The sequence below is a fragment of the Ostrinia furnacalis genome, unplaced genomic scaffold, assembly GCF_004193835.3.
Source record: "Ostrinia furnacalis isolate ACB-3 unplaced genomic scaffold, ASM419383v2 OfSCF2274, whole genome shotgun sequence".
NCBI lineage: Eukaryota > Metazoa > Arthropoda > Insecta > Lepidoptera > Crambidae > Ostrinia > Ostrinia furnacalis.
Window position 1 is genome coordinate 421,715 of NW_021132513.1, and position 19,986 is coordinate 441,700.

The 19,986-nt window shown below is 36.4% G+C and overlaps 1 protein-coding gene across 1 annotated transcript in view; it reads left to right on the forward strand.

The window, feature by feature from the left end:
• The window catches only part of LOC114354919 (disintegrin and metalloproteinase domain-containing protein mind-meld), a 445,529-nt gene that overhangs the window by 346,832 nt on the left and 78,711 nt on the right, over nucleotides 1–19,986 (forward strand). The window contains exon 6 of the mRNA XM_028307519.1: nucleotides 1,159–1,305. Within this exon, the coding sequence (XP_028163320.1) occupies nucleotides 1,159–1,305 (147 nt within the window). The remainder of the gene's footprint in view (nucleotides 1–1,158; nucleotides 1,306–19,986) is intronic.

The window sequence follows — 19,986 nt, forward strand, 5'->3', positions numbered from 1 at the left end:
GACCACGTACTTATAAATGAAACTGAACAAAGTAGTCTCAAGCATTCTTAGCACTACAACAATTCCTAGCTTATAAAACTTCACTACCGTTTCCCGTTACCAACTACCTCAAGTACTTACCTACTTCCAAATTGTCAATTTACCGCCTGTTTCATGGGCCACCCTCACCCGAAAAGACGATACTCGTGAATGACAAATTAGAAGGTCTGCTAGAGCATAAAATTGCCTCCTCGCATTATTTATTGAATTTGAGCGTTTTTTTAACGCCGGCCGCCATTACGGGCAAGCACCCGCCATCTTGGAGCTTACACGGAGTGACACAAAACATAATTGGGCTAAAAGAGGGAAAATTGCTCGCGAAAATAAGATTTTAATAAATTGTTCACTAATCAAATATTTCTCTAATAAAGTAAGTTTCGGGACTGTTAAAGGAAATTAACAGTCCCGAAAAAAATATTGGTGATTAATGATGTTTTAAATTTTTATATGATTTCAGTTTGGACTTTGATTACAATGAATATTTTTCGGAGTTCCATTTTGCTCTACAAATACGGAAAAATTTCATCATTATTAGTATGTGAGACGGTGAAATCGGAGTTTTTAGAAAGTAATTTCGATAATAATGGTTAATGAGGTCGTTGGCCTGAACGACTGAATAAGAAAACCTTCAGCTTACACAGAAATAGATTCTTTCATCTCTAATGCTAGCTATAACTCCTAATAAATTACATGCTGAGTATCTTTCGCCGTCTCTAAAAGTCAAAAGAATAATTTATTTTTTACAATTAGGCTGATAAAATGTCCACGTTTAACACGTCCTATTTGATCCTCTTAATTGATGTCTTGTGGGAGATTTATAAGGTATCATCAAAAAAGATTCAACTGTTATTTTTCTGTAATACCCATGATTTTTTGCCTGGATGCGGGCGGTGCAGGACCGGTCTTTGTGTAAATCTTTGGGGGAGGTCTTTGTCCAGCAGTGGACGTCATTCGGCTGAAACAAACCCATGATTTCAGACCTTACCTCTAATGGATTTCATTTTAACTGTGTAAACTATGCTGATTTCTGTCCTATTTTTTGTGTGATTATTTGTCTGTACATAATATAAATAAATAAATAAATAGACATAAAAGCAATAATCCCTTATTTGTCAACAGGAGATCGAGCACTGCTACTACCACGGCACAGTCAAGGACTACCCCGGAGCCTCAGCCGCCTTCCACACCTGCAACGGGGTGTCTGGCGTCATCCACATCGGCAACGAGACCTTCGTCATCCACCCCTTCTACGGCGGCGATCTATCGGTCAGTGATGCATGTTCTTTTACCGTTTAGACGTTGCATCATTCCAAAATAAGCAGTGTAATCACTAGGAGACGTTACAGAGTTTTATGCGCTAGAGGTGGCATTTGTCCACCTTAGCCAAAGTCATCAATCCCTTCTCTATCAGTCAGTGAGCATGTCTTTTTCGATGATGACGTTCCATCATATCAAAAAACAGCGTAATTACAAGGAGATATTTCAGAGTTTGTTGCGCTAGACTCAAGCGCTCTCCTAGATGTTCCATTGTCAATTTTAGCCAAAGTAAGACCTTCGTCGATCGACGGCGATCGATCGGTCAGTGATGCATGTCCTTTTTGATGATAGACATTCCATTTGTCCAAAATAAGCAGCGTATTCACTAGGAGACATTTCTGGTATTGATGCGCTAGAGCCGGCTTTCTCAAAGTGGGATAGGTACGCGAACCCCTAGGGGTTCGCCATTCGACCGTTGTCCAAAATTACTCCTAAAATTGACTGCATTTGCGACAAGAGACGTGCTTGTTTCTTTATATTAAGATATTTATTTGGCAATTTGTTGAAATATCTTCTAGTGAGAACGAAGCTCTAATATTATAAGTCAATGATACGTTTTTCTTTAAATTATATTTTACTGAATCTGATGGAACGTCTAGCTATTTCATAATAGTTGTAGCGGCAACTTACGTTTATATTTACGAGCGGCAAATCATAAAATATATTACGTCAATACAAAAATTAAAGAATTTTCCCAAACATACGGTCAGTGGTTTCCATATTTTAACAGAGCCTGAGTTAGGTACATAAACGTTGTATCGCAATTTAAAACAGACTTGTCCCGGTTCAGATGAAGGATGGCCGCCGTTACAGCCCTCGCCACCTGCAATTACCGTCATCGCTTCTGGTTAGCGCCGAGATTAAGTGTTCGTGTTTTAGGCAGATTATCTTGCTGTCATTTCTTAATTACTTGGAATGGTTCATCTGCATACTTATCAATTCTTTGAGGTTCAGAAAGACAGATTGGTTAAATTCAGCATGGTAGAAGAATTAAAGAGATTTGCTGTTTATTGATTGATTGATCGAATTTCATCGGACAATCATAAGAAATAACGAACGTATTCCAATTCGTCGCTTGTCTCTCTAACTGACGTAACTGACGTCACTTTTGAGTAAAAATTCTGCTCAAGCGTGACGTATCGCATCATTTCAACTCGATGTAGCACTGTTATTATTTAATTATGAAAGGAAATAAAAAATATGAGTCTAATATTTTCTAATTATCTGTCTGACGGACAGATAATTGAAATGTTGTCATCTTGCCTATTGTAAAGGATTTTTTTTTTTTTCAATTTAGTAAATTAAAAAAACTTCAGTGTTTAAAAATGCACAAAAAAATATTACCTATAACGTATTTTTCATCTTATAAGGTCCTCTTAACGAAATCAATCAGCTCTTTCACTCTTACCAGCTTCCAAAGGTAAGTGAAAGAGACGAATTGTTCAGAGTAGGGCTTCCATGTCCTGAGGCGGCAGATGAGCGATGGGGTCGTTAGAGCCCTCGTCACCTGAAATTACCATTACTGGTTAGAGTTAAGATTGGCCGAGGTTTTGTACGTGTCCTTTTGGGCTGTATTTGTAAGCTAGGCGATTAATTTAGTTCTACTTTTACTAAAGGGTAACCTAAATGGCTGTTTCTTAGTTACTAAAAACAAGTAAAGTCAACGGTTTGTTTCATATTATATAAGATAGAAAGATAGAACGTACTTTATAATACCACATAGGATAAGAAAATATTCAAAATATACGGCTCAACTTAGGCGGTCTTATCGCTATATATCATCTCTTCCAGACAATCTAGAGGACATTATTTTATTGTAATTACAAACATGGGGCGAAAAGTGTAAGGTTTATTCAGGCTTCATCATTTTCAATACAATTAGTGAAACTAAGGACCTTAGAAATAATTAGTCTAAAACCTCTTGAGAAGCCAGCAAAAGTTTACCTGAGTGTTTTCTTTCATTATTCAAACTATTTGACTGAAATGTACTTCCATACAGTTACGTGTTAAGTTTTTTTCTGTCTCGACTTTTTCAAGAAGCAATTTGTTTGCTTTTTCCCTAGTCATCTAGAGTCAGCTCTATTTTCTCCTCTAATACACAATACAGACGAGTCTAAAATTATACAGCAAGGGATGCTCGTAAAACATTCAACGTGGCGTTTTCACAAAAATAATAATACAAAGTGCACTAATTATCCTGGGAGTATTTATACAAATGGACCCCGAAATTGAGTCTTGGCAAACACTCAGAGAGATTAAGAAAACTTTCTTGTACGGTGCAAAATTATATTTCACTTTGTTGTTTTGCAAGCAAGTCGTTTTGATGTACTTTTAACAAAGGCTTGTATGTATGCTTGTTATTTAGTTAAAATTGTGTTACAATGCGAGTTAAGCACTTAAAATAACTTTATGTTGACATAATGTGTACGTAAATAATGACAAAATTTTATTTATATTTCGCAACAAACGTTAAGAGTGGTAGTTTGTCTTGCTGCACATGTACTCTTCTCACTCACAATCCATCAAATGAGTGTTGAAGAATTGACCGTATTTAAGTAAACAATTTTTCAATTTGTGCGTCATAAATCTTAGATTTGTAGGGTTCCGTGCTTGCTATGCAAGCTGGTGAACATTTTTATTTTGATATTAATAGTTGTAGCTACTGTGGAAAAAAATTATAAAGATTTGTCTTCCATTAACCTCAATAAAACCATATTTTTCGACTGGCACAGCATGAAGACAACTTTATTGCGATTTTGCGACTGACATACGAAATGACATTTTTATTTCTAATCTTGTTTATCTCATTTATACACAGGTTGCACAGTCAAGTCCTTATTTAATTACTTAAGATCCTTGTCAATCAGCTCTAATAAGGAAAATGATTCGCGATAAATCATATTAATAACATTTTCTCATTTCCAATCACCCCGTTGCCTTAGGAACAGTAATTACATGTGTTAATTATTGTCAAATGAGCGTGATTGTACGCCTCTTGGCTACAGGCTGTAATCAAATTTAGTTCTGCTGCTTGTTTATTGTAATTATGATCATCGGATTGCGACTATTAATTGATATTCCGCCTTATTGCGTATGACTTGTGATACCTACGAGTACGTGGTACTATGATTACAAATTAGTAAAACCGTTTCATTCGCAAAAATAAAAATATCATTTCGTGCTACGAGAGTACATAAGTGTTATGTAGAACCACGATCAAATTGGGTTTCAAATGTGAAAAAAAAATATGTCTGATTTTCAGAAATAAAATATCTCTCTACATAACTTACAATTAATAATAACTTGAATCCAGGCTATCGCGAGCTGAATTAACATAGGCTTAGCCTAAAAAGCTTCCTAAGCACCTACCACCTACACAAGCTTAATTGCAGTATAAGCTTTGGTACTTTTTTAAATGTCAATGTTTTTTACATGAAACTGACTTATTTGCCCGTATTCACAAACGATACTTGCTTAAGTGAAGCAGCAAATCGAACGCACATTGAATAGAGCTCTGTGATTGGTTTTTATGTGACCCTGTGCGTCCACGCGCACTGTGAGACCTCACAGTAATGTTTGTAAATACGGGCGTTAATTATCCTGACACCCGTTAACGAATTCACGAAGTCGAAAGTTTCCAAATGTAACGTCTAATTACGAGCCGATTGTGCCGGCCGGCACTGCCGGGACATTTGTTGGACGAGATAATCCGGCTTTGCCGTGGGACGAGAATTTACTCGTGATGTGACGAATGAACAGTTGCATGGTTGTGTATTGCGCATCTTGCGACAAGAGTTTTTAAAAGGTTAATGCACAGATTACTAATCTATATCTATAAAAGCGAAAGGTCACTGACTGACTCACTCACTCATCACGAAATCTCAGAAACTACAAATGCTAGGAGTCTTAAATTTTGCGTGGGGGTTCCCTTTACAACATAAGACGAGATTTTCCAAAATATATCCCCTAAGGTGTTAAAACGGGGTCCACACGTACGAAGTACACGTACTAAGTTATAGCTATAGAATAACCAACATCCATTCTACTCTTTCGACTCTACACACTACATACAACATAGGCATAACTAAAAAGCATGAAACATACCTATTTAAAGTAGGGATAATGTTGGAGACAGAGAGGTGTGCGTGGTAGTTGGTTAAATAAACAATTATAATTATTATAATTATTTTTGGCTGAAATGGATACGGTGGTAGTGAGTTGGGCAGAGTTACTTTAAATCAACACAGCATTGAACGAGGATTATCTTGGTTGTTTTTTTCGACGCCTACGTAGTTATATTAATTAGAGGCTGAACAAAGAATCTGAAGTTTTAAAATATGTACAACAAGACTATAACATAATTTTTCGACATTGTCCACCATATTACTCCATTATGTTTTTCACACCTTACGCTTTTTAGCAAAAGAGTAATAGCTCAAAAACTTTTTAATTTTGCTGACAAAAATTTAATTTAGAACACGTAAATGTACGTTGAAATTGTTGACGTGCAAATAGCTACAAAAAACTTTTTGCACTTAGCACTTTTTGCCCCGGACCCGTTATAACCCTCGGTTTTTGTTATACCTAAAAGGTTCGCTGGTAATCTAAATAATTACGTATACGAGACGCTAAGGGATCACCGCTCCCGCCACTGAAACAACTGCTGTGAATTACAAGAGAAAACGGTTTCCTCTGGTAGTTCATATCTTAAGTCTCAGTTTAATCTTCTCAGCTCTACGCACTCACGTCAGCTCCGTTCCTCCAACAAACCCGTTCTTTCCACCCCTCTTCACCGAACTGGTTTTCTCTCCGACTCCTTCCGTCTCCAGGCCATTAGGCTCTGGAACTCTCTGCCTGAAGAGACCAGGCAAGCGTCTAGTAAGTTTTCTTTTAAATAATCTGTCCATAATCACTTCCTCAAAATGATCTCATCTTCATGAATTGTAATTTCAGTTTAACTCAATCATCTATTTTATGTATGTATTTATTTATTATATATTTTATATATTATTTATGTATGTAGCATATTTGTTTTTGTTTTTCTTTCCTGCACTAGAAGTACCGCCAAACAAATTTCTTTTCTGCTCAACCCAAAGGTAAACTGGTCGAGAATGCTTTAGTGCATTAAGTTCGCCTTATGTTCAAATTTATTTTGGCATAAAAGTTTAAATAAAAAAATAAANCGCAATCTTTGCCTTCGAAATGATCCTCTAACGCTGCCTTCATTTCTTTGTCACTCAAAAATCTTCGTTCCTGGAGGTCATTTTTCCAATTTGAGAATTAGAAAAAATAGCTAAGGATTCGGACTAAACTGTGTGGTAGGTGATTAATTTCTTGAAATCCAGTTTTACCCGGGGCAAGCCTTGCAACATGCGCGATGTGCACGGGCGAATTGTCTGTCAATAACAGATTTCCTTTCGCCAGTTTGCCTCTTAATATTTCGACAACCACTTGACGCACTTTTATCAACAGTACAGCAAAATAATCCCCGTTTATTGTAGTTTTTTTTAAGTAGGTAGTCAATGAATAAAATTCCTCCACAATCCCAAAAATAGTGCCTATGAGCTTGGGTGTCGATCGCTCCACTTTGAATACCGCGGCGGCGTTTTCCCTTTTCAATCCAATGCATTGACTCTTGTTTTGACTCTGAATCGTACTGCCGGATCTATTATTTATCAATAGTGACAATGTGAGAAAAAAAATTGTTAGGATTATGGCCAAAGATGTCCTAAAACTCCTGCGAAGTTGTGACTCGACGCTGTTTGTCGAATGGCGTGAGCATTTTTGACACCCATCGCGCACACCCCTTTTTCATGTGCAAATAAGTATGAAAAATATCGCCAATACGTTCCTTGCTAATGCCTATGGCTTCAGCTATCTGTCACAGCTTAATTCGCGGATCTCTAGAGCAAGATTCTTTAACTTTTCATTATTTTATTCGTTAATGGCGAAATCTGGCCGCCCTGACTTGCGGTCATCTTTTAGCGACTCCCTGCCATGCTTGAATTATCGGATCCAATCTTTCATGGTGGCAAATGAAGGCCCAGATTCCCCATAAACTGTCGACATCTCTTCAAATATTACCGTCAGCGTTTTGTTCTTCTTTGTGAGGCATTTTATGACAACTGTGTACTTCAATTTCGTACATTGCGCGGATGACTGAGACATGATGATGTTTACGGATTAATTACTAAAAGCNAGATCCTTGTCAATCAGCTCTAATAAGGAAAATGATTCGCGATAAATCATATTAATAACATTTTCTCATTTCCAATCACCCCGTTGCCTTAGGAACAGTAATTACATGTGTTAATTATTGTCAAATGAGCGTGATTGTACGCCTCTTGGCTACAGGCTGTAATCAAATTTAGTTCTGCTGCTTGTTTATTGTAATTATGATCATCGGATTGCGACTATTAATTGATATTCCGCCTTATTGCGTATGACTTGTGATACCTACGAGTACGTGGTACTATGATTACAAATTAGTAAAACCGTTTCATTCGCAAAAATAAAAATATCATTTCGTGCTACGAGAGTACATAAGTGTTATGTAGAACCACGATCAAATTGGGTTTCAAATGTGAAAAAAAAATATGTCTGATTTTCAGAAATAAAATATCTCTCTACATAACTTACAATTAATAATAACTTGAATCCAGGCTATCGCGAGCTGAATTAACATAGGCTTAGCCTAAAAAGCTTCCTAAGCACCTACCACCTACACAAGCTTAATTGCAGTATAAGCTTTGGTACTTTTTTAAATGTCAATGTTTTTTACATGAAACTGACTTATTTGCCCGTATTCACAAACGATACTTGCTTAAGTGAAGCAGCAAATCGAACGCACATTGAATAGAGCTCTGTGATTGGTTTTTATGTGACCCTGTGCGTCCACGCGCACTGTGAGACCTCACAGTAATGTTTGTAAATACGGGCGTTAATTATCCTGACACCCGTTAACGAATTCACGAAGTCGAAAGTTTCCAAATGTAACGTCTAATTACGAGCCGATTGTGCCGGCCGGCACTGCCGGGACATTTGTTGGACGAGATAATCCGGCTTTGCCGTGGGACGAGAATTTACTCGTGATGTGACGAATGAACAGTTGCATGGTTGTGTATTGCGCATCTTGCGACAAGAGTTTTTAAAAGGTTAATGCACAGATTACTAATCTATATCTATAAAAGCGAAAGGTCACTGACTGACTCACTCACTCATCACGAAATCTCAGAAACTACAAATGCTAGGAGTCTTAAATTTTGCGTGGGGGTTCCCTTTACAACATAAGACGAGATTTTCCAAAATATATCCCCTAAGGTGTTAAAACGGGGTCCACACGTACGAAGTACACGTACTAAGTTATAGCTATAGAATAACCAACATCCATTCTACTCTTTCGACTCTACACACTACATACAACATAGGCATAACTAAAAAGCATGAAACATACCTATTTAAAGTAGGGATAATGTTGGAGACAGAGAGGTGTGCGTGGTAGTTGGTTAAATAAACAATTATAATTATTATAATTATTTTTGGCTGAAATGGATACGGTGGTAGTGAGTTGGGCAGAGTTACTTTAAATCAACACAGCATTGAACGAGGATTATCTTGGTTGTTTTTTTCGACGCCTACGTAGTTATATTAATTAGAGGCTGAACAAAGAATCTGAAGTTTTAAAATATGTACAACAAGACTATAACATAATTTTTCGACATTGTCCACCATATTACTCCATTATGTTTTTCACACCTTACGCTTTTTAGCAAAAGAGTAATAGCTCAAAAACTTTTTAATTTTGCTGACAAAAATTTAATTTAGAACACGTAAATGTACGTTGAAATTGTTGACGTGCAAATAGCTACAAAAAACTTTTTGCACTTAGCACTTTTTGCCCCGGACCCGTTATAACCCTCGGTTTTTGTTATACCTAAAAGGTTCGCTGGTAATCTAAATAATTACGTATACGAGACGCTAAGGGATCACCGCTCCCGCCACTGAAACAACTGCTGTGAATTACAAGAGAAAACGGTTTCCTCTGGTAGTTCATATCTTAAGTCTCAGTTTAATCTTCTCAGCTCTACGCACTCACGTCAGCTCCGTTCCTCCAACAAACCCGTTCTTTCCACCCCTCTTCACCGAACTGGTTTTCTCTCCGACTCCTTCCGTCTCCAGGCCATTAGGCTCTGGAACTCTCTGCCTGAAGAGACCAGGCAAGCGTCTAGTAAGTTTTCTTTTAAATAATCTGTCCATAATCACTTCCTCAAAATGATCTCATCTTCATGAATTGTAATTTCAGTTTAACTCAATCATCTATTTTATGTATGTATTTATTTATTATATATTTTATATATTATTTATGTATGTAGCATATTTGTTTTTGTTTTTCTTTCCTGCACTAGAAGTACCGCCAAACAAATTTCTTTTCTGCTCAACCCAAAGGTAAACTGGTCGAGAATGCTTTAGTGCATTAAGTTCGCCTTATGTTCAAATTTATTTTGGCATAAAAGTTTAAATAAAAAAATAAATAAAAAAATAGTACGTAATGGAAGAATCTTACACATAAAGCAAAATCGTTTGACAGCTTCAATTATGATTGATACGTTCATCTCTATTGATTGAATAAGTTTTTCAGTAGTAGACATTATCTCATCACACCATTCACCGATCGTGCAAATCTGACGTTGTAGTCCGGTAACCATTGAACTACTGGACTAAGCGGCCGTCTGTTTCTTCAGATAAAATAAAATGAAAATTCGTGCAACAATCTGATTGTTCAATAACACTTCACTGCATTCGGCAAGAACATGACATTATCACCTTCCTTTCGAATTCTCTCTGTCCTGTGCTGTGCGCCAACTCCTTTAGAATAAAACACACCTCTCGTAAATTGAGTTAACGTACAATTACACAAGCTTATTAATAGCACGAAATCATGCCACTATTGAACAATCACTAAGCACTAAGCTCGACATTTTGAGTTATTCGACCACGCTCGTTTTAAACCGCTGCCAACCGGTCACTGTGGAAGTCATTGGGAGAGGTATGTTCAGCAGTGGACGTCCTATGGCTGAAATGATGGTGATGATGATGTTTTAAGTATGCTAATAAGCGTGGCATTTTATGAGCATGTGTAACTGTATATTTAGCGCAATTCTACTTCTACTCCGTGCTTCAAATCACGAACGTTTAACGTTAAATTGTTAAGCCTTTAATAAACAACCGATGCGCAAATCCCTTTGTACTTACAACACCACTCCAGCCGCATTATTCTGTGACTCTGTAAGACCAATTTATGAGGTCTTAAGCGCCAAATAAATACGCAATAACGACTGAGTCTCATGAGGCTGAGGTTAGGATTATTCCTTAATGACACCGACTGGGATACGCTCCAGTAATATGTGTTTAATGAGTGACTGATTGCTTTTACTAGCGCCTTTATGCCTTTAAAATGACTTTGATGGCTGTTATTTTATCACCAACAAATCCTTTGGTAAATTTTGAGGACGCTTTTTGATATTTGCGAATCATTTTAATTAACAAGTAGTGTTTCGCTCAAATCTGTATGTGAAATTAATGGTTAAATAAATGTTTATTACTCTTTTAAGCAAAAACTACTGAATCATTTTAATTAACAAGTGGTGTTTTGCTCAAATCTGTATGTGAATTTAATGGTTAAATAAATTTTTATTACTATTTGAAGCAAAAACTACTGAATGGATTCTCGAAAAAACTTAAGGCATGAAAATCACAGTCACAAAATTTATATCATGCTTTATACAATCACACACACGCTTTCTTACTTTACATGTAAAATATGAGTTTTCAGGCTTCTTCTTTTCTATCTTGAAGGATATTATATTTTTTATAATTTGACAATATTTACTAAAAAACTTACTTGTAATTTATAATTTTATAAACACTACCTACAGTCAGAATAACGCAAGCTATAATTCATAAAAACAAACTCTAAGTGCAACAAGAGCATAAGTTGAAAAATAACTTTAAAATTTAGTGCTCGCTCCAAAGTTATAAAGTGTGTACGCCGAAGAAGACCCGAAACCGCGGCAACTTCCGGGCAGCCGGTGCGTAGTAACTTTACCTACTCGCTCTCGCATCCTGGGAAGTGTGTATGAAATATAGGTACAATCTAAATATATGTATAACTCTAAGGTGACTGACTGACTGCCTGACATAGGCTGGGTTGCACCATATTACTTTAACTTTGATAAACGTCAAAAATCTGTCAAAATCCATACAAAAAGCACCGGTTATCGTCAAATTTACGGTGAAAGTTAGGTGGTGCAACTCAGCCATAGTGATCTATCAACGCACAGCCCAAACCATTAGACGGATCGGGCTGAAATTTGGCATGCAGGTAGATATTATGACGTAGGCATCCGCCAGGAAAGGATTTTACGAAACTCTACCCCTAAAGGGGGTAAAACGGGATCCACGCGTACGAAGTCGCGGGCGGCCGCTAGTCATCTAATAAGAATATAGGTTTACCTCTATATAATTCTACTTCCTATTTAATAAGCTCTTAAATGACTCTCAGAAAATCTTTGACTAACTTTTTATTTGCTTAGTGACTGCTTGCGCAAATAACACAGCCTTGCACTTTATTATTCCAGAACAACAACACCACAACACCACAGACCTCAATCTCATTTGACACCTTCAGATGCTTAGCAACTGATTTTTCTCTGCTTGTTCTCAATAATATCCGACACCATCCCAAATAGTGGAGTTATGCTGGGCCATGGAGACCATTTTGAAGAGTGTATCAAATGAGTATTTTTTATGCATAACAAGGCAGGTATTTGAACACAATCGCACCTGATGTTCAGTGGGATGCAGTCTAGGATGGTACATATCTGTCCTATAAGTGCCTATACTATTCACTCTCACCTTGAAAAGACCCGGATTATAGAATATCAATTTTTTTTTAACATTAATAATAATCAATAACCTATCATTTTTGTTACTTCAAAGGTAAATTTTATTATTCATCATAAAAAAGGACCCAATATTAATGGGAGCAAAGGACTATTCCAAGGTAGTTCTTGGCCTCATCTATTAAACCCGATTATTACTAAATAAATTAAGCCTTTGAATTGAGATATTGCTTTTACGAATAATGTCGTTAATATACAAATCCTTAGGTTAGTTTGGATTAGAGATTTGGTATAGGTCATTGTAGCCTAGGCATTAAGTAAGTTAAAGGGTCGACTGCTTACTTTGATTAAATTTTAAAAAGGATTAATTATAATATTCTGATGGTCTTCAAATTCATTTAGTTTATCGTTTTATATGAATACTAGCTGTGCCCCCGACTTCGTACGCGTAAAAATAAGTAGTTTGAATGATGCTTCCATGGTATTGGGTGATGTTACACTGGATGATTTTTTTTACCGTGTCGATATTTTTATTTATACCCATGAATATGAACAACTTTCACTATTGGACCAACTCTGAAATCACAAAAAATTCAGATATTTTAAATAGGCTATCCTACGCAAAAAAATTTTTTCAAATCAGACCACTTGTTCCTAAGATTAACGCGTTCAAGCAAACAAACAAACTCTTCAGCTTTACAATATTAGTATATATATCTTGAATTAATTTGAAACTGGATAAAAATTCCGATTGGATGCCTCCACAAGCATTCTAGAAGGGTCTCCCAATTTTTAATCTTAAGCAAACAGAAGGTATCAACAACTTTGTTGGCTCTTGTCAGAATTTAACGTAAATATTGTTTTTTGAGCTCGGCTATGCCCCCTGATAACATCCGAGTTGTGAGTTGCCTCGTTGTCTCAAACAACTTTGAGTTACGGCAACTTGGTCACGTTTTAACTTTGAAATTGTTTAACTGTTTGACAATCTTTGTTAAGGAGGTCAGACGGTATGGGGATATGGATTTGGAACGTTGAAACGGGAGATAATTTGCCTAAAGGTGTTGAATCAGTGGTAAAATTTGTGTGTTATGTACGTCACCGTGTGCCACGGCATTAGCTGCGTGGGGTCCCGTTGCTGTGGGCATCTTGTTGGTGAATGGGTGGCACTGCTCAGTTTACTATTGTTTTTATTTTTTCTTCCTTTATTACGTGCCACTGTCATGTCTATGTAATTGCCTGTATTTGTGTGATGTCCATTGTAATAAATGTATCTTTCTTTCTTTTTTCTAATGTAATGATGTAAGATTCAAAGTCAAAGCCAAAATTCCTTTATCTACGTGGACTATTAAATCGTAGTATAATAATGAATATTGATTAAATAGTGCTTACAAATTCGAATGTAATTGCATTCAATTTCGAGTGTAATACTTTGAAGTAAAGCTCAAAAAATAAAAAGGAGCTTTAAGCTTCTGTAACCATTAATAGTCTATAAAATATACAAAGAACGTGCTTTTTATAATATCAAAGCATAACGCTTCATAAAAAATATTGTATCCAAACTTTATTTTCACCCTTTTATGATAAAACGTTGAAAATCTAATTTAAGTGCGCTTTTACGCTTTTTGCATACCAGCAATATTCATTGGCATGGCTATATTATGCTAATTTTGTCAGGAAGCTGCCATAAAATATTGCATCAAAAGCTTTTTATGTGAAATATGTCGTTGTGATCATACACAAATCAACGTAGAAAATTTTTACATGAAAGACAGCAAATAAAAGCTTCCTATTTTCTTTGTTTCTAAAAAAATCATTACAACCCTTTTAATATTTGTAAGTAGGCTTTTAAAAAGCGCTTTCACACGTCCCAATATTCCTTTAACCCTACCACGTGCGTTAAAATAAATGGGCCAGTGCTGAGAAGAAGCAGCGCAAGAAATATCCGGGGATTATCTAGCGATCCTCAAAATTTGTCTGAGCCTACGTGGCTCCACCTATCGGCAATGACGTTGTAACTGAGTTTCATCTAAAAGTTCTGAATAACAGCCAGTCACTGCCTCCTACAAGTTACATGATTAATGCTGAGCCTCCTTGCTCAGAAACCGACAGTCATCGCTCGCAGTTGCCAGACTTGAGATGATGAATGTATTTATCAATCGGTTTCGAGTGTGCTTTGTAGGTTTCACTTTGATTCTACAATTTATGGTTGTGACGTCACGGTTTTTCCATTAAGAACGATGCAGTGTTTTGGCTAGTGTCGAAGAAATACGAGTGTCGATCAATCTTACACTCTGAGTCACTCACTCTTTCGATTACCGACATAATACTATCGATATTTTAATATCAATACAATCGAGAATAGATTGTCAGGCAACTACCATGTTAAACGCTGAATGGAAAAATGATTGAGCATATTGACTTCACTTGTGGTTTGATCTGCTTACATAAAAAGTGGTTGTTGTAATAAAATCAGTAGCAGATAAGACTCCCTTGATTTGCCTTGAAATTCTATTTCAAGATTCCTATACAAAGTAATTTTTGACTTAGGCCAAAGTTGAGTAATTATTTCAGTGAACTCCCATCACACCAATCCGTAGACATACCTACAGTAAAGTTCAGTATGTAATAATAGGGTTTCTCTTCTTCTTTGAATACATTCCACTAGTTGTTATTTTTTTATTGTCTAAGGCTGAGTTGCACCACCTTATTTTAACCGTAACATTGACAATAACCGGTGCTTTTTGTATGGATATTGACAGATTTTTGACGTTTGTCAAAGTTAAAGTGAGATGGTGCAACTCAGCCTAAGATTACCTATGCGCCTCTGCGTAATTGATATAAATACGTCATATAGGTAAATCTCATGTTATTTATACATGAAAACAAGACCTTTACCTCGTACTAGTGCCTACCTAACCAATCAGGGGAAATAATTAATTATACATACAAGAGGCCCTTAGCATTGTCCCGGCGCAACCTTCGTCACGCACGTCATAATCAATCATTTTGAATAATTAAAATGTTAATTGAACGATTGTGAAGAATCGGCCGCGTTCTTGCGGGAACCTACACCGTAATTTGTCATGGGGTCTTTATCTGCTTGTAAAAATGCCATTGTATGTTATCAGGAAGTTTAGCCATACTTTTCGCTTTGTTTACCTACTTATTTTGTTTACTTACCCTTTCTGCATGACCCGTAGTTGACTGGCAGAGAATGCCGTCCGGCATTAAGTCCGCCACAGTGCATTGTTTGTATGTGTGCTAAAAGTTTAAATAAATAAACTTATGTGTATTTAACCTGAAATCATCTATATATATAAAAATGAAACCCGTTTCGCGTTGTCACGGCATCACGTGTGAACGGCTGAACCGATTTCGATATTTCTTTTTTTTAAATGTTTGTGGAAGTCCAAGGATGGTTCTTACGGAAAAAAATATTAAGAAAATCTCTACGCTAAGGCGGTATGAAGTTCGCCGGGTCAGCTAGTTTATAATAAGAATTTACCCGGTTTCCACCATGGGCGAGCGGAGAGAATTGTTTTGGATAATCAATCATATTTAATTATTTCCATTTCTCTTCTCCGCTCCGCACAGCTCCACTACGCACCGTGCCACCGCCGCTGTCAAATTGTATAGAAAAATTTGACAGCCCAACACTTCTTCGCTCTGCTCCACCTTGGTGAAAACAAGGCCTTAAAATATTTCAGTGACTGACTGAATACCACCACGCGGGTTAATCCACGGGTTTTAAGTGATTTTATCAATTTTTTGTTCGTTCACATTGGTAATTGCAATAAGCTTATAATTATCTTTTTTAGACCATTGTACCATCGGCAACAGTGTTAACTATCCATTGCCTGTCATGTCGTCTCGGTCTATCGCAAAGAATCACCATTTGATGAGAGCGAGAGCAAAAACGGAAATGGATAGTTAACAGTGTGGCCGTGGTACATGCTGTCTTATCCGAAAAACCTTTTCTCCTTTATTTACAAGTAAAGTTAAAATATTTTCGAGTAGATTAATGTCGATTAGCCCCAATCGAAGGGTCCACCGAAGCATATTATAATTCTACAGATAATTTCTGGGATATTTGCAAAAGCAATTTGTTCGTCTAGAAAGTTGGTCTGAAACTTATCTAGGTAGTTTGGAAGTTTGGTTTCGCTGTAAATATTTAGAAGTTGGTAAACTAGGTAATATACATACAGTCGTGACAGACCGCTGTTGCTGCGTAGTTTTTTTATATTAAAAAAATAAAGATTAATGCTGAAATCATTGGAACAAATATGCATGAAATAATAGGACACAAATCTTATTACAGTAATTATGATTTATGAAAATTCTTGTGCTAATCAAAGTCCTAAAGTAGGTAGGTATTTATGAATGACAAAAATGCTACATACTCGTAGCTGTCAAAAATTTACTCTTTAACCGACATCAAAAAAGGAGGAGGTTATATGTTCGGCTGTACCTATGTATTTTTTTATGTTCATCATCATCATCATCATCATCTCAGCTACAGGACGTCCACTGCTGAACATAGGCCTTTCCCAATGCCTTCCATGCTGCCCGGTTGGTAGCGGCTTGCGTCCAGCGCCTTCCTGCTACCTTTATGATGTCGTCGGTCCACCTTGTGGGTGGACGTCCCACGCTGCGTTTTCCGGTACGCGGCCTCCACTCCAGAACCTTGCTGCCCCATCGGCCATCTCTTTTATGTTATTTTCACATATTGATAAGAATTTTAGCATAATTTGGACTCTCCTTTTAAGCGGTAAAGCATTTTTTTTTCTTTTGAAATTTGCTAAATATCTATAAATACTAATTCTAAACGTCCAGTTCGAATTGCCACAATCTCATTATTACAAATATCACCGGCGTAGTTTATCGCAGTAATCCGATGTTTAGGGCATTGCGATTATGGCGCGGATTACAACGCTACAATGGCTGGAACGCAAACGCTACATTACGTGACATTGCGACCGTTATTGATTTGATTAGAGGTTGTTTGTTTTGAATGCAGTTGGGGTTTGCAGGTGTTGTAATATTGAAGTACTAATTGTTCCATGGGAAATCATTTGTTAGAACTATAATAATATAATTAGTAAAAAACAACGCAACGGAATTCATTATTACACAATAAAATTAATAGAACATACAGCACAAGAAGACACAAAGAGGGAGCAAGAAAAAACAAAGTACACGACTCAGGCAAATACTTATTTATTCAAATTCAAATTATTTAATTTATTTGCTAGAATACATAATTACATGCTCGTTTTACAAAGCAGATCTTATAGCTAATATGATTCCCATGTATTCAGCCTGCAAGCAGACGTACAAATATTATACAACAATACATTCAATGTCACAAATCAAATTAATGTGTTAATATTTCAGTTAATAAATTTACAATGTCGAAAGTTAAATGTAGATGTCACAATAAAATTCATACACTATTATTATTATTGCATCGCAAAACTTTTTACCATATATTATTTCAAACTGTACAAAAAACTGTATTATTTAAATAGAAACATTCAACACAGTGCCATTATGTAAGTAACTTCATAAAAAAGACCCTCAGACAAGTTTAATTTCACACAAGTTCTCACCTATTACTATAAACCTGATCACAATACATTATTGTTCACATTTTATATCCCGAAACACGTGTTTCCACCATGACAATACCATAAGCGTGTACGTCACAAATACATGATATTTACTACATTTAATTCCCAAATAACATTTGTCGCGGAGGGGACTCCCCTACAACTCGTCCTCTGATCCTCTTACTAGTAATCTCCTTGAGGACAAAACGTCCCGAAATAAGATATTTTGTCTCAATTCTTAATTTACCCCGAAACAAAGATGGCAGACTTAATCCTTAATGAAGCCCTGAACGGCCGACTAAAGAAATATGAAATTACTAATAATAATTGTATTGGCTCTTGTTACAATACTTGTTAATATTTATTTATAAGGTGATTCAGTTTTAAGACTTTTAATTAGTTATTTTGCACCTTTTTACTTTAACTTTAACAAACGTCAAAAGAACTGTAAAACTCCATGCAAAAAATACCGGTTATTGTTGTAGTTACGGTTAAAGTTAGTCAGTGCATCTTAACTCATTTTTGTAGCATACCAAGAAGCTCTTTACACCTAATCTCAAGATATTTCATTTTGTAAGCGTCAACATTTTGCAGCCAGAGTTAGATACTATATTATTTTTATAGCTGCCATCTGAACAAATATAACTATTGAACATTTTATGCGACATCGTAAAGTAGGTGGGAAAGCCAGACGCAATAAAATCATCAATAGTCGATCATTTTATTGGGCCACTAAAACAATCTGGAGTTAGAACAAAACTTGGCCATAAAGTTCTAGAACTTTTTAATAGAAAGTACTTTAATCAGTGATTCATAAATTGAGTAGCTTAACATTTAAGGTGTTTTGACGTTTAAAAATTTTATGAAAGGCGTGTTTATTATAATTTCTAATTTGATCAAACATTAAGCAAACACGTAAGTAACCAAGCTTTTCCTAATATGAATGTAGCACAGTGGGTGATTTTGAACAAAGTAAGTTCAATCCTTTTTTCAAACTCTCGATTAAGGCTAATCTCAGTGTATTAGACCGGTTTTACGTAGCAAAAGGATGCATCTTATTGTGAAACTATAAGAAATATTGTTATTTTGTCTGACGCGTTATTTGTGTTTACGTCAGCAGTTCCATCACCTATTCCTTTTGTAACCACCGCTGAGTGTTGCCACTATTATTATTTTCTCTTACTTGCATTCCGGTGACTGCTGACAGCTTTCTTAAATAGCTACAAAAGATAAATAATAAATAGCCGGCCACTTAACGCTCGAGGCAGGGGCGCAAATCATCGCGAGTCACCACACTTTTTTTCACTTTTCCCTTTATTTCGAGTGATTAATGCCGTCTTGGAATGGAGGGCATATTTTTTGGCTTCTTTAATTTTATTTCGCGTTTTGCTGTGTCAGTAGTAATGGGGGAAGTTGCTATGAAAATTGTTTTGTTTTGGTCCGTGTCGCTCAGAGAAAAATAATAAAGATCACATTAAGATCGATGTTTTCTAAGTCAATGGTGATTCTTTAATGCTTATAGACTTATTTATGTCTGCTGAAATTTTTTCGAAGACAGCGCCCACTTTACTAGCAAGATGTTTCTTGTGCCCCTTGGCTTAGCCTAGGGCCATGCAGAAAACGAAAACTTAGCATTGACACGAAAAAAGCAGAAGCTCAAACGCTCAATCGATTACAACTTGTGCTACTTCATTAAAATATTACTAATAACTGACTAATCATGACCATAGCAAGATACACAATGGTCGCAATCAAAATATGGACTTTGACATCCTAAAAATATAATTTTCACACAAAATAGCGTAACGTATCCAAACTTGTTCAAAGGAAAAATCTCATTTCGCACCATCCCCGATCCAAAGCCCAAAACAGCGCTAGTGTCACCAACGAGAGATCGCGAACTCTCATTTTTATTCCCGTTGATTAATGTCAACTCTCAAACGGAGCCGCGTCTTTTAATTCTGCACCGCGTCATATTCGCGTTTCACGCGACCCATAATCGGCGATGCTCGCTTTGTAAGCGAATGCTCGCGTCATCTGGTGATTTATTTCGGCGTGAGTGGCTGTTTTGTGTGTAAAAGTTTATAACGTACGTGAAGAGAGAACGAATCTTGTATGGA